Source organism: Gadus chalcogrammus, chromosome 7, assembly GCF_026213295.1.
Source record: "Gadus chalcogrammus isolate NIFS_2021 chromosome 7, NIFS_Gcha_1.0, whole genome shotgun sequence".
Taxonomy (NCBI): Eukaryota; Metazoa; Chordata; class Actinopteri; order Gadiformes; family Gadidae; genus Gadus; species Gadus chalcogrammus.
In genome coordinates, this window is record NC_079418.1 from 31,216,428 (window position 1) to 31,237,919 (window position 21,492).

General features: G+C 49.0%; 3 protein-coding genes across 3 annotated transcripts; 2 read left to right on the top strand and 1 right to left on the bottom strand.

Annotated features, from left to right (window-relative positions):
* Positions 1–1,174: 1,174 nt before the first annotated feature.
* On the bottom strand, positions 1,175–9,926 carry LOC130385791 (myelin protein zero-like protein 2). The gene is made up of 5 exons (XM_056594486.1): positions 9,457–9,926; positions 6,370–6,533; positions 3,699–3,909; positions 2,836–3,025; positions 1,175–2,145 (listed from the first exon to the last, which is right to left on the bottom strand). The coding sequence occupies exons 1-5, from the start codon at positions 9,509–9,511 to the stop codon at positions 1,944–1,946; spliced, it is 822 nt and encodes a 273-aa protein (XP_056450461.1). The 5' UTR covers positions 9,512–9,926; the 3' UTR covers positions 1,175–1,943.
* A 605-nt stretch (positions 9,927–10,531) lies between these two features.
* On the top strand, positions 10,532–14,713 carry pafah1b2 (platelet-activating factor acetylhydrolase 1b, catalytic subunit 2). Its single transcript, XM_056594487.1, has 6 exons — positions 10,532–10,920; positions 11,258–11,339; positions 11,775–11,864; positions 12,369–12,485; positions 13,223–13,345; positions 13,913–14,713. The coding sequence occupies exons 2-6, from the start codon at positions 11,259–11,261 to the stop codon at positions 14,189–14,191; spliced, it is 690 nt and encodes a 229-aa protein (XP_056450462.1). The 5' UTR covers positions 10,532–10,920; position 11,258; the 3' UTR covers positions 14,192–14,713.
* Positions 14,714–16,975: 2,262 nt separating this feature from the next.
* On the top strand, positions 16,976–19,838 carry apoa1a (apolipoprotein A-Ia). The gene is made up of 4 exons (XM_056595326.1): positions 16,976–17,290; positions 17,592–17,642; positions 18,427–18,571; positions 19,091–19,838. The coding sequence occupies exons 2-4, from the start codon at positions 17,600–17,602 to the stop codon at positions 19,644–19,646; spliced, it is 744 nt and encodes a 247-aa protein (XP_056451301.1). The 5' UTR covers positions 16,976–17,290; positions 17,592–17,599; the 3' UTR covers positions 19,647–19,838.
* Positions 19,839–21,492: the final 1,654 nt, after the last annotated feature.

Sequence of the window (21,492 nt, forward strand, 5' to 3'; positions counted from 1 at the left end):
CCAACAGTGTAGATGTAAACTACAGTATGTGAACTACAGTACATTTTGAAAACTAGTGTCTGAGTCAATGTGTGTCTGAGTCAATGTGTGTGTGTGTGTGTGTGTGTGTGTGTGTGTGTGTGTGTGTGTGTGTGTGTGTGTGTGTGTGTGTGCGTGTCTGTGTGTGTGTGTGTGTGTGTGTGTGTGTGTGTGTGAGTGTATGTAAGTATGCGAGTGAGTGTGAGTGTGTGTGTGTTGCTGTGTGTGTGTGTGTGTGTGTGTGTGTGTGTGTGTGTGTGTGTGTGTGTGTGTGTGTGTGTGTGTGTGTGTGTGTGGGACCCGAGATCACTTCCATTCTTTTATCATGAAGGACATGTTGTTCTCACAGATGCCCAGACTGGAAGATTCTGCCCTTAGGCCAGGCAGAGGGGCAGCTGCGTTAGTGGGGTCACAGCTGATAAAACACACACACACACACACACACACACACACACACACACACACACACACACACACACACACACACAATTGGTTTATCTCTGTTTGATGCAACTGAAGAAGCGATTAAGTTGTTTTTGTCTGGATATAGTAGTAGAGAAACTTGGAGCTAAGCTGTAGGCCTATTGTATCGTATAAACTGTTTTGTTTCATTACCTACTTCAATAACTTACTGTTTAACCAACATTTAGGCCGACTTGATTGAAATGACTGGGCTACTGCACTTAAAATAAAAAATAAATAAAAAAAGTCTAAATGATTACTGCCGGCTGTATGTGACTAACAAAATGGTTCCAAAATATATAACACTGGTGGAGTTTGGCCAACAGGTCAGCTGGCCTTTATCTTAACACCTGGCCATAAGTCGCGGAGGCGCAGACGACGAGCTGCCATACATGTGTTGGCATGCTCACGCTGGATCCTCTGTAGTTTGTCATGGACGTGACGTGGGACCTTTCTCTGGAATCTCACGTTGAGAAAAGCTAAATTACTTACGACTGACCGCCAGCAGGGGGTGGTGTCTCACGAAGACTTGGTGGAAGTATTTACAGTTGGTGCTCATTGCTCAATAAGTTCGTCTTTTCAGATTCATTCAAGAGCATGTCATAGAAATATTGAACTCTATCTTTATTATGGGTGAGTGACGTTATTATGGCTGCTTAAAGGTAAGCAGTGGCGCCACAGTAAACTAGACTTTTCACCCGGCCCTCCTCGCACCCGGACTACAGCTCAGCGATCCTACTGAACTTTAACCCGGCCGCAGACGTTGACTCACATGCCAGGGAGCGGCAAAGAGAAACCTGAGGAATGTCACTCCCCAGTGCCACACAATAACCTGACACAAGTCTGCGGGTAGCAACCATTATCGCTTCTCAAGCTTTTATTTGAACAGCTCTCTGTGTTCTTATCAAAATACTCACATCCACCAAATATACATGCTGCAATATTTTGTAACCAAAAACAAAAGTGCTTTATATAAAATTACGGCAACGCTTATAAGGACAAGACATATTCTAACAGAATCAAACGGTGAAAGCGTGTGTTTTCAGAAAGCAAGTTTAACGGGAACGTCATACTGGGAGCAATGGCGATCACCTGGAGATCATTACCATGGAAACACAGTTGCCAGGATGGCCACTATGTGTTAAACCATGAGGGTCCCTTTGTCGGAAAGTGGTCTCCGATCCGTTTGTCCAAACATGTATAAACTCAGGCTACAGAACGCGGAGAACATAACCGGTTTGAAACCAGTTGTGGACGAATAAGACTGAAGCTCTTCTCATTGTGTGGCTGTAGCGGAAGACTGGAGATGAGATGGGATAAAGGCTGCACACAATATGCCTGCCTCAACGCATCATAATAATCAGTATAATTAATATTATTATGAAACACCATGGCATCATAAAAAAATAAACCTTGCTTTAGAAATGGCAGTTTGGAATGGTTTGGCAGTGGTCTGTAATAATTTAATCATCGTCACCACCCCCGGCATCATAATCATCATCATCGTCGTCGTCATCATCATCGTCATCATCATCGTCGTCATCCTCTTCCTCTTCCTCGTCATCATCATCACCTCCACTGCTGGGCTCAGACCCTTCATCGTCTGAGCTCCCATCGTCCAACACCTTGGCCGCCACGGTCAGGTGGATGGCTTCTAAAGGCGAGCTGGAAACAGCGTGACCCGCAAGGACACACACACACACACACACATCATGTACAGAATCACACACACCGACAGAAACACACACACACACACACACACAATCCTGGGACAGAGAGATCTACTGGCAGGGGCAGGAGGAGTGTTGGAGAACTACAATACCCAGACTCCTCAGCGGCACAGCACAGTAACCATGGCACCCACCGGGGCGTAGGTTAGTTCCCTCCTCGCGGGTAAAGCGTCTGGCCCTACCTCTATTGTGGATATTGGTCACAAAAGACAAGCTTAGCCCAGCTGTTATTTTGTGGAACTGATCCCTCAAGCAATTCAGCGCAGCGATAAAACCACAACGAGTGTGATTCTTCTTTCCTTTTCATCATCTTGTTCTTAAGATGGTGGCCGAGCCAATTGGGGACAAATAAAGTGATTTTAATGCCGTTCTGAATTGTAGGGATGTTGGTGAGAGCAAAGTTTTTTGTTAGTAACCTCTTCCAGCAGGTCTGTTCTTAAAACATGAGGTTGAACTAAAAAAATAAAATCATAAAAAAGGTCTTTGGCGAAAAAGCCTTTGAGTAAAACAAGGCTGAAGAGTTTGAAGCTTTGATCATGAGAGCAGACAGCAGGGTCCCACAGTCCCACCGAGTCCCGACGGACGGCTGGCCTCAGCCTCGCGGGCTTCAGCCTCGCTGCCTCACCACACTGTGGGGTCCTTCCACTCCTTCTTCTTCTTCATCATCTTCCTCTCAGGCATCTCCAGGTCCCCCTCCTCCTCCCTGCCCCCCCGCCTCCTCCTCTTGACCAGGACGTATACCACCACCACGAGCAGGATCACAGCGCAGGCCCCGCCCACTATCGCCGCCAGCAAGGCCATCTCTGATAGGCCCACTGTTAACAAAGCACACAGAACACATCTCTGATTGGTCGGCTGTTAACAAAGCACACCAGAACACATCTCTGATTGGACGGCTGTTAACAAAGCACACAGAACACATCTCTGATTGGACGGCTGTTAACAAAGCACACCAGAACACATCTCTGATTGGACGGCTGTTAACGAAGCACACCGGAACACATCGCTGATTGGACGGCTGTTAACGAAGCACACCAAAAACACATCTCTGATTGGACGGCTGTTAACAAAGCACACCAGAACACATCTCTGATTGGACGGCTGTTAACAAAGCACACCGGAACACATCTCTGATTGGACGGCTGTTAACAAAGCACACCAGAACACATCTCTGATTGGACGGCTGTTAACAAAGCACACCGGAACACATCTCTGATTGGACGGCTGTTAACAAAGCACACCGGAACACATCTCTGATTGGACGGCTGTTAACAAAGCACACCAGAACACATCTCTGATCTTTGTCGACAGCCATGCGGCTTCCCTCACGGCCTTTAGACCCCGATCCATAAACCCTCACGTCGTGGCTCTACCGTAAACATGGCGTCCGCCGGCGCCAGACGCCAGCGAGACGACGCCCAGAAGACGATGAGAAACGGTGTGTGTGTGTGTGTGTGCGTGTGTGTCGTCATGGTAACCCTGGCTGACCTTTGTTCACGACCTTGAGGACGATCTCTCCGTTGACGCCGTGGACGTCGGGGGGGTTCCGCACCTGGCAGGTGTACGTGCCGTTGAAGGTGGGCGGCACCCCCTGCAGGGTGATGGAGGCGTCGCCGTTGGAGACGTCACCGGACCACAACACCCGGTCCTTGAAGCGCCCCTCCGTAGGGAAGTACGGCTCCTGCTGGTAGTGGAACACCTAGCGCACACACACACACTAGATTAGGGCTTTGACTTTGGCCCAAAAATCATATTCAAAGTTTGTTTGTTTATTAATATGAATATTCGAATATATTAGAATATTTGTTAATAATATTTTGACCATTAAATTCCTTCAGTAAGACCTGGATTGGGCTTCGCGAGGTTTGTTTACCGGCGTTGCTATGGTTACCGGTCTTGCGTGTTCCAACGGTTTATGAACACCGTTGGAAGTCAAAGCCCTAACACACACACAGTTTACCATCTTGACGTTTAAAGCCGCTTTTATTAAATTATTGTAAATGATCTCTCTATCGACTTCATTCTAGGGATGTTAACCGATCACCGTTTGACCGATGGTTGACCGTATCAACGTTAACCGATCAATCTTGTCGCTTGTCGGTTAAAAAAATAATTTGGGGTCAGTGTGGCTGTTGAGTGCGTGTTGTTTTAACTTCACACAAAAAAAAGATGATCAGATGAGGTGACTTATTGGCAGTTGGACGGACACCGCGACTCTAGCCCACTGTTTAATTTCTCCTCAAGTCTTAATTATTCCCGCCGCATGCGAGCGGGCGGACAATATGATCCCTAAATTATTATGGACAGTAGACTAAACGCTATAAGACTACAGTTAGCCATCTCATTCCAAGATCTTTTTGTGTGAAGTGAAAAAAATTATCCCTCACACTAAATTTTTCCGTCTCCTCCAAACTAAACAAGCGGCGAGAGTGTGTGAGCCGGAGGCAGGACGGGAGAGAGATAAGCAGAGTTACGAAATAGCAGCCATCCCTACTTCATTTCGAGAAAGTATTATTTTAAAATATTTGAAATATTCTGCATGTACAAACACACTGAGTGTCTGTAGATCACTAACACACATATATGTATATATAGTGGTAGATGAGTACAGGACTTCAGCGCTTGTTAATCATTAAACGCCGAGTTTAGAAATTATGAAAGCCGTTGCTTTGGGACACCAAACAAAGCTGAGATCTGTTACGAGGCATTAGAGAGGTCAAGGTGGAGCATACCTACCCTGACCTCCACCTCGGAGGCCAGGGTAGCCGCGCGCTCCAACTCCAGAGGAAAACATCAGCATCAGCGGCCTGACCGCCGCTGTAAACTCACCATGGTGGACCTCCTGACCACCGCACACCGGACCCTTTAGCGGAGCGCTCAGGCCCTTGTTGGCTAGTGTCGTTGAACTACTAGCGCTATGCTACATGTATTAGAACACTTAGTACCACTAAATGAACAACTACTCCATGTCAGTGGTGGCTAGTGATCAAAGATGTTGGTGGGGCACAGTAATAGACAGGGGGTTAGTAGATCTCCAGTAAGTGGCACTACATGTATTAGTAGTAGTAGTAGTAGTAGTAGTATTCTACTACATGGTTCTCCAGTGAGTAGAAATACATGTAGTAGTAGTATTAGTGTTGTGGTTCTACTCCATGGTTCTCCTGTGAGTAGTACTACATATAGTAGTGTTAGTGTTGTGGTTCTACTCCATGGATATCCAGTGAGTAGTACTACATGTTGTAGTAGTAGTAGTAGTAGTAGTGATGTGGTGTGGTTCTACTCCATGGTTCTCCAGTGTGTAGTACCACATATAGTAGTGTTAGTGTTGTGGTTCTACTCCATGGTTCTCCAGTGAGTAGTACCACATGTAGTAGTGTTAGTGTTGTGGTTCTACTCCATGGTTCTCCAGCGAGTAATGCCCCATGTAGTAGTGTTAGTGTTGTGGTTCTACTCCATGGTTCTCCAGTGAGTAGTACCACACGTAGTAGTGTTAGTGTTGTGGTTCTACTCCATGGTTCTCCAGCGAGTAGTACCCCATGTAGTAGTGTTAGCGTTGTGGTTCTACTCCATGGATATCCAGTGAGTAGTACCACATGTAGTAGTGTTAGTGTTGTGGTTCTACTCCATGGTTCTCCAGTGAGTAGTACCCCATGTAGTAGTGTTAGTGTTGTGGTTCTACTCCAGGGTTCTCCAGTGAGTAGTACCCTATGTAGTAGTGTTAGTGTTAGTGTTGTGGTTCGACTGTGAGTAGTACTACATGTAGTAGTAGTAGTAATGATGTGGTTCTACTCCATGGTTCTCCAGTGAGTAGTACCACATGTAGTAGTGTTAGTGTTGTGGTTCTACTCCATGGTTCTCCAGTGAGTAGTACCCTATGTAGTAGTGTTAGTGTTAGTGTTGTGGTTCTACTCCAGGGTTCTCCTGTGAGTAGTACCACATGTAGTAGTGTTAGTGTTGTGGTTCTACTCCATGGTTCTCCTGTGAGTAGTACCACATGTAGTAGTGTTAGTGTTGTGGTTCTACTCCATGGTTCTCCTGTGAGTAGTACTACATGTAGTAGTAGTAGTAATGATGTGGTTCTACTCCAGGGTTCTCCTGTGAGTAGTACCACATGTAGTAGTGTTAGAGTTGTGGTTCTACTCCGCGGCGCGGGACCCACCGACTCCTCTCGCGAGGCACGGTCCAGCGGTCTGAAGTTCCAGGAGACGGTGACGGAGCTGGGAGAGACGGCATGGGTGGAGCTGAAGGTGCACTTCAGCCTGACGTCAGTGCCATTCGCCACCTCCATCTCCCCAGAGGTGTGGATCTCCACCCCCCAGACCTCTACCACACACACACACACACACACACACACACACACACACACACACACACACACACACACACACACACACACACACACACACACACACACACACACACACACACACACACACACACACAGTTAGAGAGGGAGAGATGGAGATGGCCAGAGTGGGGGAGAGAGACAGAGAGGGAGTGACAGAGACAGAGAGGGGAGAGGGGGAGAGACATAGGGGGAGACTGAGGGAGGGAGAGAACCTTTCCAGTAGTCGATGTAAACACTGAACTCTCACCAATTCACAGCTAAATTAGCAAAGTGTTTCTAAGTGGTCTTCTTTACCCATACCACACCCATACCATTGAGTCTCGGAAATTCTTAGACTCAACAATCCAGTTATTTGTCATGTTAAAAAAAAAAATGCAATTTCTAGATGTGTCAGCAATCCTACTGCTAACTTCTTCAATCCTATCGTCCAACACTGACTCATTTTGGGCAGAAGACCACGTGATTGAGAAACTACGACGGCAGGAAGCCCCGGTATGGCCCCTCATTGAGCAGGGCCCCGTTTCCCGATAACGATGGATCCACGCTCGTACGATCATTCTCACGATGGATCTTGCGATCCATCGTCAATTTCTTTGGAGCGTTTCCCGAAACTCCTCTTAACGTGAACGCGCATTCGCTGCACTCACGACGTCGTAGGATTGTAACTGTCTACTGACACGGTGCTGAAATGGGCTCCGTAGGAGGGGGAGACGCAGGAATGTCGCAGGAAAATTGTGTTAAAAATGGTTAAAATATATCCCCATCAAGGACAACAGCAGAGTAGCCTACGAAAAAAATAGACTGCAATTATATGAATGCTAAAGACATTAAAACACAATTGATTAGGCTTAAACCGACATATATCAGTCCTAATCCTGAATGCACTTTGCGTTTCACGGCATTTTCCCCCCTTAAATAATTCCTCTTCACACCTGTGAATAACCCGGGAGACGTCCATGATGAGGAATACAACGAAGCCCACCGTCTTGCCCGGTGCATCGTTGAGCGCACGATCGGGAGGTGGAAGTTGCTCTTTAGATGCCTTCACAAGTCAGGCGGAGGGCTCCAGTTTTCTCCGGCCAAGTCATGCGCCGTGATATGTGTGACGGCTATGTTGCACAACATTGCAGCTAAGGCTGGGGTGGCATTGCTTGAACCGGAGGACGTTGAGGACGATGACGATGAGGAAGATCGGTGTGAGGACGGCCTCCCTCATAACTACGCGGCTGGTTTTCATGCGCGTCGAATAGTGATTGAGACTTTTTTTAACCCCCTCCACCCTCCCTCATGTCACTAAACATTCCCGTCAACGTGACCAATCCCCACCATATCCCAGCCTTTTGCCTGCTCCTTTGCTTGTTTTTTATAATTTTTTTTATTTCTTTATTTTCTTATTTTTTTTAATTTCTTTTATTTCGTTATTTTTTTTTTTTTTTAATTTGTTTAATTTAATTTATTTTTTACATTATTTTATGCTACGTTTTATGAGTAGCCATGTCAGTCTGCACAAATCCCCCCACTTTCTCTCACACATTTTGAGTGCCCTGCCTGCGCAAACATTTTCTGGACTGTCCCGTTTTATTTTGGCCATTTGAACATCTTTATTAATAAATTAATTAATAATCTTTATTAATTACCAAACTAAGAACATAAAGGTGCAATGCGTTTTAATAAAACGCATCCAATAGACGGAATGTCCGATGGTGTCGCCACTGAGGCTATAGCTGACGATGCTCTTAGCGTCCTACGAGTACCTACGAGCACCCCTGGAGTACTCGTTAGCTACGAGCGTTTTCAAGACGTTCGTTCCCCACGATGCTTTCGGGAAACGCGGTGAAAACTCTACGATGCCCTTTCGACGCACTTCACGATCCACTTAGGCTAACGACGCTTTCGGGAAACGGGGCCCAGAACTCATCGGCTCGCTCTCTAGATTTGTTGCTCCTTTCACCACTCCTGTGAATCTCCGACATCCAGATCCATAACCATAAACGGATAGTCAGATAGTGTTTTTGTGATTTCAGCGGTCCTGTCATCACCACAGATATAAGCAGGTCACACAGGGAATCGTATTCTCATGAACACGCACGACTCCCTCGTCCTGATCAGCTGGTATCGCTCTGAAGCCACCAACACCGGAGTTCTCACGCTTAAGCGTCCGATACCAACGGGATCCATTTCACATCTCTAGGATACTTCACATTCACTTCATTAATAATAATAATATATGAACGATTGTATTTTGTAACAACAAAATGGTTCTTCAGTTGTATTCTTAATCTGTATAAAGTAGGCTACCTGAACTATACATAAACCTAATAAAAAATAGGTTGATATAAACCTTTCAAATGCAAGATGTGTCCATACTGCTAATGCAATAGATAGTAGTCTGGGAAGGATTGTGCAGTAAGCAGGAAATAAACGTAATCAGGGAAACTAATCAGTGGCCTTTCTCTTTTGAAAGAAGACGTAAGAGCGTCTTGAGTGCAACACAAAAGGTAACTCTTTGGTTTCGAGTCAGAGAGAAAGGTCTCTACGTGGAAACCAGGTGCTCAACTCCGACGGGACTGCGTAGTAAAACAGCCAGTGAACAGCGAACAAAAAAAATCCTAACAATATGGATGGATTTAATATTAGTGACATAGTTGAGCTTCAGATGGTTCATGAAGAGTATACTATTCATACATAACTATAAAAACATCAGAGCCTGAACAAGTAGGTCATCTGTAACCTGTTACCTTGTAGTAGGCCTACACACTAACTTCCAGTGGTTAGTATCTGACCAATATATTCCCATTCTTTCTCTACAATTTCCATCGAATTAATTCAAGTTATTGGTCGAGAAGTGAGTGATGGCAGGTGAGGCTGCCATAGTGTGGTAGAAGTGGTTCGACTCACCTGACAACACGAGCGCTCCCAACAGAGAAGCCACCTGGAGCCATATTCCACACATGGGACCGCAGGGCTACAGGACCACACTTACAATGCACTGGTTCGCTTCCGTTCGCTCTTCCACATTAATAGTGTTGACTGATGTCATCAGAGCATTTCCAAGCAGGAAGCGTAGTAAAATGTCGACCAAATCAAGTCGATTTGGGATTCCTAAGGAGAGACCTAGAGTGGCTTGGGTTCCCTGTGGGCGGGTCTTGACACAACAACCTGTTGGTCTGCTCCTGAGCGCCGCATTCTTCACTCAGCCCTCCTGGGAGTTGTCTTTCAGTTAGCAGTTAGGCGTCACTTGGAAATCAGACGTGGTGCAAGACAGGTTGGACGAAGCGATAGCGATATGTTGGGTTCAGATCATCATTTGAATCCATGCAAATGCAATGGCACTGTAGAACAATGGTTAACAACCATTGAGAAGTAAGCAGTTTGTTTTTTCCGGACACAAATAATATCTATTTCAGCCTACTGTGCAATGCTGTGTCTAAGATGGGCCTTTGTCAACTCGTCCTTGACACATTAATGTCAAGCATTTCTTATTTATAAGATAATAGATAGCTGCAGAGTGCATGTTGCTGTCCGTCAGGGGATAAGGGCGACCTCTGCTGGTTATAATTATTACACATCCTTATTAAGGGGTGGCGCAGAACATGCGCAATTCCCATTGGCCAATAAATACTATCATATTATTCTAGTTTTTTCATAAAATGTCGTGGAAAAGTATATTATGCGTAACCCATGTGCACTTTGCATTCGCATTTTAGGTTGACAAAAAGTTTTGCAAAGAAAATAGTTTCATACAATTTATCTTGTTTACACCAACGACTGTATGACTGTGTGAGCAGACAGTTTATACCACAGACTGAAGAGAAGTGTTCGAGCATAGACACACTGATCTGGTCTATCACTCCAACACAGTGTTTCATCCATGGACCTATAAGGTTTCATCATAGAGCATTGGGTCTATAATTCCATGGCGCCACTACGCGTTCAAGTTCCCGTCAAATGCATTACCGTAATACCGCGCGCAGACGCGCACACCAAAACAGGCGTTGACAAGAGCCGCACATTTTGTTTTGAGGCTCGTTTTTTAGGTCGACTACACCATGTTCTAAAGTTAAAACCCATCGTTCACTTCAAAATGTTTTGCGTGACAACATCCACAGCAGTGGCCGGACAGTGGATCCAGGGCGGGTGTATATGGTAGGAGCATTACGACCTCCGGTCTGCTGTGTTTGCTGCTGGACGCTGATGTTCGCCATCCTGACCAGATCCAGACACGCCTTTTGTTGTCCTGCTGCAACGACTAGCCGCCGCTAGCACCGCAGCATCTAGGAAGACACTGAGGACCAGCTCAGCCTTTCTGGGGGATTAGTCGTAGACCACTGGAACCGCAGCGACTGGACAACCGACCGCAAGGTTAGACCTTTTGCACACATCCTGGAAATATCAGGAAATCCCTCTCGGTGGCGTGGGTGTTGCGGCGCATGTGACGGATGCGTAGCCGCGACCCGTGCATTCTGAAGCTAAGATGCTAACGTTACATATTGTGGTGTGGGCATATTATAAACAGCGTTCATCCTCTGGGGGACAGTCCCGCTCTAATGCTTCTGTAGTCTGACTGTCGGCATAACAACAGTCCCTCTCGAGTGTTCATGCTACGACAGTGTTTAGTGGGTACGATGATGGAAACATGAAATGTTATTATGTAAGGGGGTCCCGGTCCAGTGTTTGACAACCAGCGGTTCCGTTTCAGGATGAGCAGTGACGAACCAAGCCCCGCCGCCTTGCCGGAGCCGGTGGAGGATGTGCAAGGAGACGGGAGATGGATGTCCCAGGTAAGGCCAGGCTACTCTCAAAACCACCAGCCACCCATCGATCGATCGTTATTCCGAGATGATAGAGGAACGACTGGTCGGAAAGTGGAGTATGTTAGGAATAGGATGTAGTTAATCTTTCACTATCAATTTACATGTTGATCTGACGCTTTGAGGTTCACATGTCGATACGAGAACGGAGTAATGTGGGGCTTTTGCGCAACACGTTGCGTTCCAACTTGTGTCTGATGCACAACGGACGAAACAAGGAGAACTGAACAACTGGTTTTGTGAGACAGTAAAACTGTGTGGCCGTCGTTGCCTCGAGACTAGTGAGCTTCACAAATATTTGGGCAGAGTGTGAGTCCTCAGATTCCTCCTGTCTAGATGTGATGGTGTTGGTTTCAGTATTTGATAATGCTTGTCGTTCTGTGTGTGTGTGTGTCTCTCTCGCAGCACACGCGGTTCGTCCAGGAGTGTAAGGATGCTGAACCAGACGTCCTATTCGTCGGAGACTTCATGATTCAGCTGATGCGGCATCATGATGTAGGAGATCCTCTCCATGCTGACTCTCTTCTGTCGTCAAATGTGTCAATGAGCATGGACCCTTTATCCATAGAAAGAACAAACCCACAGTGAATTCGTTTTTTAGATAAATGTCATTAAGGTGCGGGTAGGGGTTAGACAGTACAGAGGGGTCATTAAGGAGCAGGTAGGGGCTAGACAGTACAGAGACAGGTCATTAAGGAGCAGGTAGGGGTTAGACAGTACAGAGACAGGTCATTAAGGAGCAGGTAGGGGTTAGACAGTACAGAGACAGGTCATTAAGGAGCAGGTAGGGGTTAGACAGTACAGAGACAGGTCATTAAGGAGAAGGTAGGGGTTAGACAGTACAGAGACAGGTCATTAAGGAGCAGGTAGGGGTTAGACAGTACAGAGACAGGTCATTAAGGAGAAGGTAGGGGTTAGACAGTACAGAGACAGGTCATTAAGGAGCAGGTAGGGGTTAGACGGTACAGGTGGTGTGTCTCACGGCTCTTCATTCTACAGATCTGGAGGGAGCTGTTTTCTCCACTTCACGCTCTGAACTTCGGGATCGGTGGAGACACGACCTGTAACGTCCTCTGGAGGCTCCAGAACGGAGAACTGGACAACATCAAACCCAAGGTGAGAACCGCCCACCCTCCCTCACCCCCCCCCCCCCTCCCTCACTCCCCGCACCCTCCCCCCTCCCTCCCTCCATCCCCCCGCTCCCCCCTCCCTCCCCCCCCCTCGTTGATTGGCTGAAGCAGCGTGCTGTCCCCTCCCCCCTCCCTCGTTGATTGGCTGAAGCAGCGTGGTGTCCCCTCCCCCCTCCCTCGTTGATTGGCTGAAGCAGCGTGGTGTCCCCTCCCCCCTCCCTCGTTGATTGGCTGAAGCAGCGTGCTGTCCCCTCCCCCCTCCCTCGTTGATTGGCTGAAGCAGCGTGGTGTCCCCTCCCTCGTTGATTGGCTGAAGCAGCGTGGTGTCCCCCCCGCCCTCCCTCGTTGATTGGCTGAAGCAGCGTGCTGTCCCCCCCCTCCCTCGTTGATTGGCTGAAGCAGCGTGCCGTCCCCCCCTCCCTCGTTGATTGGCTGAAGCAGCGTGGTGTCCCCTCCCCCCTCCCTCGTTGATTGGCTGAAGCAGCGTGCTGTCCCCTCCCCCCTCCCTCGTTGATTGGCTGAAGCAGCGTGCTGTCCCTCCCCCCTCCCTCGTTGATTGGCTGAAGCAGCGTGGTGTCCCCTCCCCCCTCCCTCGTTGATTGGCTGAAGCAGCGTGCTGTCCCCCCCCTCCCTCGTTGATTGGCTGAAGCAGCGTGGTGGCCCCCCCCCCCTCCCTCGTTGATTGGCTGAAGCAGCGTGGTGTCCCCCCCCCCCCCTGTGCAGGTGGTGGTCCTGTGGGTCGGAACCAACAACCACCAGCACAGCGCGGAGCAGGTGGCCGACGGGGTCCTGGCCGTGGCCAGACTCCTCACCTCACGCCTGCCCAGGGCCAAGGTCATCATCATGGTGGGTACCGGGGGGGGGGAGGGGGGTGAGACCCCCCTCATCAGAGTCCAGGGGGGGGTCCGGGGTTGGGTCCACAGCGGGGAGGTCAGAGGTCAGAGGTCAAACAGAAGGGCACTAACTAGGGTTGCCGCGGTGTGGACGTAATGCACTCGTGTCAACACCGGTATTACCGGTATAAACGGTATTAACTTTAAAACTAGGTCAACCGCCATCTTCTCCGTCAACACGGCCAACAGCTCTGTGCGCCTCCGGGTGGCCGTAGCCACCCGGAGTTTGTTTTACCAGCGTTGCTATGGTTACCGGTCTTGTAAGGAAGCACGCCAATTCTCGGCGCGCCAATTCTCCCGCACAGAGCAGAACTGTGGCCTATTCTACACATTTTAATTTTCTTAATTATATTATTCATTTTTACTAAATTTGTTTTTTCATTACTGAAAAAGAAAAACAAAAAAAAACTCGGTGTTGCCGGTGTGCAACACCGAGTAATCGGTGTTGGCCTCCACACCGGTAACACCGGTAATACCGTTTACCGCGGCAACCCTAGCACTAACACCTCGCCGTCCGTAGGGCCTGCTGCCGCGCGGGGAGCGCCCGAACCCCCTGAGGGAGAAGAACGCGGCGGTCAACGCGCTGCTGCGTGCCCGTCTGCCGCGGCCCGGCCCCGTCCTGCTGCTGGACGCCGGCGCCGGCCTCCTGGCGCCCGACGGCTCACTCAGCCAGCGGGACATGTTCGACTACCTGCACCTGACGGCCGCCGGCTACGCCGCCGTCTCCAAGCCGCTCAGCGACCTGCTGCTGCAGATCCTGGAGGAGACGCCCGAGGAGAAGAGGGCCCCACCGGTCTGAGACCCCCCCCCCCCCCGGAGCCTCACTCACAGCAGGGGCCGGGGGGGAGGAGGAGGAGGTGTGAAGGAGAGGTGGAGGAGCAGGAGGTGGAGGTGTGGGGCTAGGGGGAAGGATGTAAGGCCCTGTGTAGGGCGCTGACAGTGTTCTGCCCCAGCACCGACAGCTCGTGGCCAGCAGGGGGAGACACCCACACGCGCCAGCCATTAAAGCACAGACGCTGCTGGGAGCTTATGGTGCGTTTTAGTATTCTCTGCGAAACCGACTCGGACTTCGGATGCGACGTCACGCCCACACTTCAAGCGTTTTATTATGTTTCGCTCGGTCGTTGGAGAAAAACATGGGCGCCACCCGGAAAGCTGTTGTCGCGGTAGCATTGGCAGAGGACCAGGCGCTCCAAAATAAGTAGGCTGTAGGCCATAGGCAGAGATACGGACGCAGTAAGGCAACGCAGTAACACGAGTGATTGTAATTGCCCTTTAAACCACCAAAGCGGTCCAAACACAATGAAAACAGTTCATACAAGTCGCACCGGGCGCAGCCATCTTGAATTCTGTCTCGGAATCCTCGCTCGGCCTCCTCTGAGGTCATCCGAGCAAGCAAGTGCGCCGTCCGAGGAAAAGGGGCGTGTTCACGCGTGTCGCTAGGCAACGTCCTCTGACCTCCGAGTCGGATGGATAATAAAACGCACCATTAACCTGACTACATTCATTAGGTCAAAGATATTACATTTTCCTCTTATGCCGTTATATTAAAACCGAACCCATACCACCGTTTCATTCAAAGTTTTTGTCAGTTTACATTAAAAAAAAAATAGCGCAAGAGCAAATATTTATATAGATGTAAATGACAAAGACTGCTTGTGGCACACATTGAACACATTTCTCTCGGTCAAACACCTTTTGGAGGAGGTCTTCTGTTCAGTAGAGGGTAGTGCGCACTCCACGACGGCGCCTGGGTGCTTCAGGAGCCCGGTCCGACCGCTAAACTGCTGCTGTCACAGAGTCGCCTCAACACTCCTTATCTCCTGGGACCTCTGCTTTAACACCTGCATGGAATCAACTCTGAGGGAAAACATCTGTACAGAAAACGGATGAGGACCTCTAGGAAATGGACATGATGATCTATTTAGGACATTTTATCGAAGACACGCATGATCTAAGACTTTGTGTTCCCCTCCTTCATACGAATTCACAGAAGGGTTGTCCTGATTTCCTAAAGCACCTTTCTCGTTGTCTTTCTGATTGTCTGTGATGTCAAGTTGTTTTTTCCAGTGCTACTTAGCCCGGCTGCTACCTAGCTGCAGAGATACCTTGCCCCAGCGCTACCTAGCCCTAGCACTACCTAGCCACAGTGCTACCTTGCCCCAGCGCTACCTAGCCCTAGCACTACCTAGCCCTAGCACTACCTAGCCACAGTGCTACCTTGCCCAAGCTCCACCTCTCCCCAGTACTACCTAGCTCCAGATTTACCTAGCCCTAGCAACAGAGCTAACTAGCCCCAGCACTACTGAGCCCTAGCACTACCTAGCTCAAGAGCGACCTAGCTTCAGTGCTAGCAAGCCCTAGCGCTACCTAGCACCGACGGGCTAACTAGCCCTGGAGCTACCCAGCACCTGCCCTGCTGTCTATACATAAGCAATGAAATAGCTAAGCTAGCTAATATCACTAAGAAGCCACTGGCGGCTGCATTAGTCTCACTACTCGCTGTACACGCTGCAACAGGCATCACTGTAGTTATAATATTAGCAGGGCCGCTATGTGTCTTCCCTGTCATCATTCCAGCTCACTGTGTGGTTGTGAAGCTGGCGTGGAACCTTAACGTCTTGTGCTTCAGTCCCATGTCTGCCGTGGTCCCCAACGCTGAACAATGTGAATATGATGGCTGACCAACCCCACGGCCCTGAGCCAAGCCTTGCCCATCACACGTTGGGATCTATTGTCTGAATGTCTGTGACTGAGGGGGGGGGGGGGGGGGTTACCTCACCTTGCAGGTGAGGTAACTGTGAGGTGTGTGGATACTCGCAGGAAGGGACGAGAAACTTGGTGGGATTGTATATTTGTGCTTGTCACCTGCTAAGCACAGCATTCCAATAAACCATGACTGTAAATATGAGTGGACTTTGCGTTGTTTCTCATCACCACGAGAGCTGCATTGATTGGTTCAGAAAAGCATACAATCAGAGAACTTTGGATGGTAGTTTCAGGTAATGAAAGTTGGAGGTTCGACTCCTTCAACTCTAGGCAGGATGATGGGGCGGTCTGAGGTGGCAGACTCGAGGGTTACTACCTTCCTCAAACCTGGGGTTTCTATTCAACTGGAATAGTTGGTTCGAAACCTGCTTTTGACAATATTCTTTAAACTTCAGCCTTTAACAAATTTTCTTTAATCATATAGACACAGACAGATATTTTGAAACCCCAGTTTTAAAACTCTTTTTATTGATCGAAAGAGTGGAATTATAATGTACATTATTTAACTTGATTTAGACACTTATTTTGTTTGTCAGAGAGGTCTAAGGCGACAGACTCAAGGAACTGACTCTTTGACTCAGTGTTCGTATTTGGATTCCCCAAACACCACAAGAGGTGGACTCCTTGTTTGGTGTCATCAACTTCCGATGGTCTGAAAAGGCTGAATCAGGGTTTGGCGAAGTCCATCTGACCTCTAACCCTCTTCCAGGAACCCCCCTGATACCTTCTGCTACATTCTAACATTTTAAAATATCTCAACATCTTCAAACGGATTGCTTTGATAGTCCTCCTAAACTTCTAGTCGTTGAACATAAGTCCACTATGAAATACTACGACTGAAATAAAAAAAATCCCATTTAATGTGCAGAATCTCTCTTCCAGAGGTGATGCCGTGCTTCGAGTGCAGGTGAGGTGGCAGACAAGAGATGGCGGACTTTGTTCCTCATCTGGGATTAGATCACTGGACCTCCAGATAAAGTGTCTGTTGCTGTGACATCCCAGTCTCCGGGTCACCTTTGAACCCCGTGGTTCCAGGAGGGTGGTGCGGGGTCGAGGTCCGAGCAGCTCGGCTATAAAAGCCTCCAGTGCCGGACTCTTCCCCACTCTCGACGAGCAGCGAACCCGCCAGGTAGATGCTTCACTGAACCTCCTTTAATGGATCTTAATAATACTTCATTCAATTTAATGTATCCTAGTGTACCTTATCGTATCTTAACGTATTTAAGTGCATCTTAATGTATCTAAATGTATCGTAGAGTAACTTAATGTATCTTAATGAATCTTAATGTATCTTGATGGAACTTAACAAATCGCAGCATCACTTAATAACTTAACTTTAAAACTTGATTTGAAATATGTCGTGATGAGAAGTTTATCCAAATCTAAAAGCAGAATTGTACTTACAGTTTGTAATTGTATTTATCTCCAAGGACCCATCATGAAGTTTGTGGCTTTAGCTCTGACCCTCCTGCTGGCTGTTGGTACGTAGCTCTCCTCCTGCTCCTCCTCCTCCTCCTCCTCCTCCTCCTCCTCCTCCTCCTCCTCCTCCTCCTCTCCTCCTGCTCCTCCTCCTGCTCCTCCTCCTCCTCCTCCTCCTCCTCCTCCTCCTCCTCTCCTCCTGCTCCTCCTCCTCCTCCTCCTCCTCCTCCTCTCCTCCTGCTCCTCCTTCTCCAGCCTCCTCCTCTCCTCCTCCTCCTCCTCCTCCCCCTCCTCCTCCTCCTCCTCTCCTCCTCCTCCTCCCCTCCTCCTCCTCCTCTCCTCCTCCTCCTCCTCTCCTCCTCTCCTCCTCCTCCTCCTCTCCTCCTCCTCCTCCTCCTCCTCCTCCTCCTCTCCTCCTCCTCCTCCTGCTACTCCTCCTCCTCCTCCTCCTCCTCCTGCTTTTCTCTTCTTATTCCTCCTCCTCATTAACCTCCTCCTCCGCCTGTTCTTCCTCCTACGCTTTCATTTCCTCCTCCTTCAGCCTCCAGTATTCTCTTCTTCCTAATCAGCCTCCTTCCTATCTCCTCTATCCACCACCCCCTCCTTCTCCAGCCTCCTCCTCCTCTTCCTCCTCCATCTCCTTATCCTCCTCTTCCCTTCCATCTCCTCTTTCTTCCTTCCCTTCATCCTCCCCTTCACGACCTCCAACATCCTTCTCCTCTTCCTCCCTCTTCCTCTTCCTCCTCCTCCTCCTCCTCCTCCTCCTCCTCCTCCTCCTCCTCCTCCTGCAGAGCCAGTCCTTGTTCAGGGTTCAGGGTCTCACCTCTGTCCTCTTTCACCTGACAGGCTCTCAGGCCCAGGACAGTGGGAGTGTTGCGTCCGTCCAGCTGGCCAAGATCCAGGACGGCGCCAGGGTGTACCTGAGCCAGGTGAAGGACCAGGCGCAGAAGACCCTCGACCTACTGGACGGAACCGAGTATGAACAGTACAAGTAAGGGGATCGGATTATGTTTGGATTTCGCTATTCTATCTTATTGCAAATTGAGTAGCAGTTAAATTCCTTATTCCTTCACACCCCTACTTCCACTCCTGGTCATCATAAGGAGCGGGGAAAGTCTCGTAGTGGTTCAGTGGTTGGGTGTTTGACTTCGAAAAGGTTCTGGGCTCTATCCCTGATGTCTACCTGTGGGCTTCCCAGAGCAAGATGCCCCCCAACCCCTACCGTCTAACCCCTACCTGCTCCTTAATGACCTGTCTCTGTACTGTCTAACCCCTACCTGCTCCTTAATGACCTGTCTCTGTACTGTCTAACCCCTACCTGCTCCTTAATGACCTGTCTCTGTACTGTCTAACCCCTACCTGCTCCTTAATGACCTGTCTCTGTACTGTCTAACCCCTACCTGCTCCTTAATGACATCGGAACTCGCTGTAACTTTCTTCAGATGATTTAGTCGCACTAGTTATGAGTCATGTGACGAGTCTCCTCCCGGTTCTCCTGCGTCTCCTTCAGGGTGAAGCTCAGCGAGTACGCCCAGACGCTGGCGCCCTACGCAGACACCTTCTCCACCGGCTTCTCGGAGGCGCACGCGCGCACCCAGAGGGACATGGAGGCCCTGCTTCTCGCCATGGAGCCCCGCCGACAGGAGCTGCAGGCTCTGCTGCAGAAGCAGACCGAGGAGTACCGCGTCACGCTGGAGCCCCTCTTCAAGGAGTACGTCGGCCAGAGCCAGGAGCGCGTGGAGTCCCTGAAGGCCCGCCTGCAGCCCCTCCTGGAGGAGATGCGCACCAAGATGGAGGCCAACGTGGAGGAGACCAAGACCAAGGTCATGCCCCTGGTGGAGGGAGTCCGCAGCAAGCTGACGGAGCGCCTGGAGCAGCTGAGGACCATGGCCGGCCCCTACGTGGACCAGTACCAGGAGCAGGTCTCCAAGGCCGTGGGCGACGCCTCCGACAGCCTGGCCCCCCACACAAAGGACCTGCAGGCCAAGCTGGAGCCCCTTGTGGAGGACCTGAAGGCCAAGTTCGACGCCGTGTACAAGTCCTTCAGCGACATCGTCCAGGCCTGAAGATCTCCCCTGGGTGCTGAGACTCTGCGGTCGAGTCCGTTCATCGGACACCTCTAGAGAGCCTCTCACAGCAGCGACGGAAAACCCTCCCCCCCCTCGGATACCTAAATCCAACATCGGCATGTGTTGCCATTTGAGTTAAAGAAATATCTGAAAATGACGGGAGCATCTCTCACATCTCGGATATGTTAATCCAACATCGGCATGTGTTGCCATTTGAAATAAAGAAATATCTGAAAATGAACATGTGTCTACCTGTTGCATCATTTATGAGTTTCAAGCGGATTGCTTTGATGGTCCTCTAAACTTCGATTGGTTGAATATAATAAATACAAAGACTAAAATTAATTTCCAGAGGTGCTGCCGTGTTTCGAGTGCAGGTGAGGTGGCAGACAAGAGATGGCGGACTTTGTTCCTCATCAGGGATTAGATCACTGGACCTCCAGATAAAGTGTCTACGCTGTGTCATCCCAGTCTCTCGCTCACCTTTGAACCCCGTGGTTCCAGGAGGGTGGTGTGGGGTCGAGGTCCGAGCAGCTCGGCTATAAAAACCTTCCAGTGCCGGACACACACCATGAGCAGTGAACCCGCCAGGTAGATGCTTGAGAGATGGACCCAGACGTCCCTACCAGACCCAGCAGAACGAGACGCATGTTGTGCATTGGCAGGATTTCAAAAGATTATATAGTGCATAGCTATCTTGGAAAAGTAAAAAAATTAAGTACTTTGAAAAGTGAATACCTCCCTTATTCATTGTTCAGGTTTAGTAAAAATGTAATTAATTATGTTTACCTTCAAATGTGTTATTTGGAAGTGAGTCTTTAGCACACCTCCACCATCCTAATCAGAGCGAGATCATGCAAGGTAAACACTAAGCTGTCAGACAGGATAGATGAGCTACGACCTTCAATTCCCCTCTTTCTTTACAAAACTGTCCATGACAGTTACAGTGACTGTACACTTACACCACCTTTACAAAGACCCTTAAACAGTGGTTAGTAGCAAGCCAGACCTGCTCTCATATGTAACCTTTGGTCATTCCACTTTTTCTACGTGGACTCTTGATGTGAATTGGGACCTATTTTGTGTGTAAAAGTGTTTTTTTTAATCTATTTTGTATACTGGTATGTTGTTTTTATTTTTTTGACTTGCCTTAGGACAACGGATGTAAATTAGCAACTAAGTTAACACCGGCATATTTATATTGATGCTCTGGCTGACATGTTGATTAATGTGCAATGTCCTAATCAAATAAATATACAAAAAAAAGAAAAAAATGAATGCCCATCAACTGTGAACATCTCCAAGGATCCCAAAGGGCTCCCTCTCCGACGAGTGGGAGTGATCCGTCGGTTTGATGAAGACCCTCTCTTGGTGAGAGAGAACCCTGAGCCAGCTGGCCTTCGTCCACGCCATGCCTCTCACATCACGCCTGGGAGGAAGTTAGAGAGTTTTCCAGTTTGCTTTTGTACCTCTGGAAACCGAGCCGGGACCCAGTGCCTCACTTCTCCTTTGTTGGAATGTATATTCAGAAATACATGTCTAGCACACCGTGGGCTGGTCGCACTCGTAGATCTGCACCGTCCTTTAGTTTTTACACTGTTTTCTGTTGCGATACAGAGGAGTCTTCTATGAAATGTGTCATTTGACATCCTGAGTGTAAAGCCTGTTAGTTGCACAACTTCCCAGCAGTGACACGGGTTCTTACGTAACACTGTTGTGTAGTGACCGTTGACCAGGCCGCAAGACCCCGAGGCAGAGAGCCAAAGACTATTGCTTAAGGATTAAACCTTGTTATGACCTCACCACTCTCCAGGAAACCCTCTGCCTCCTTCTCCCTCTGCCT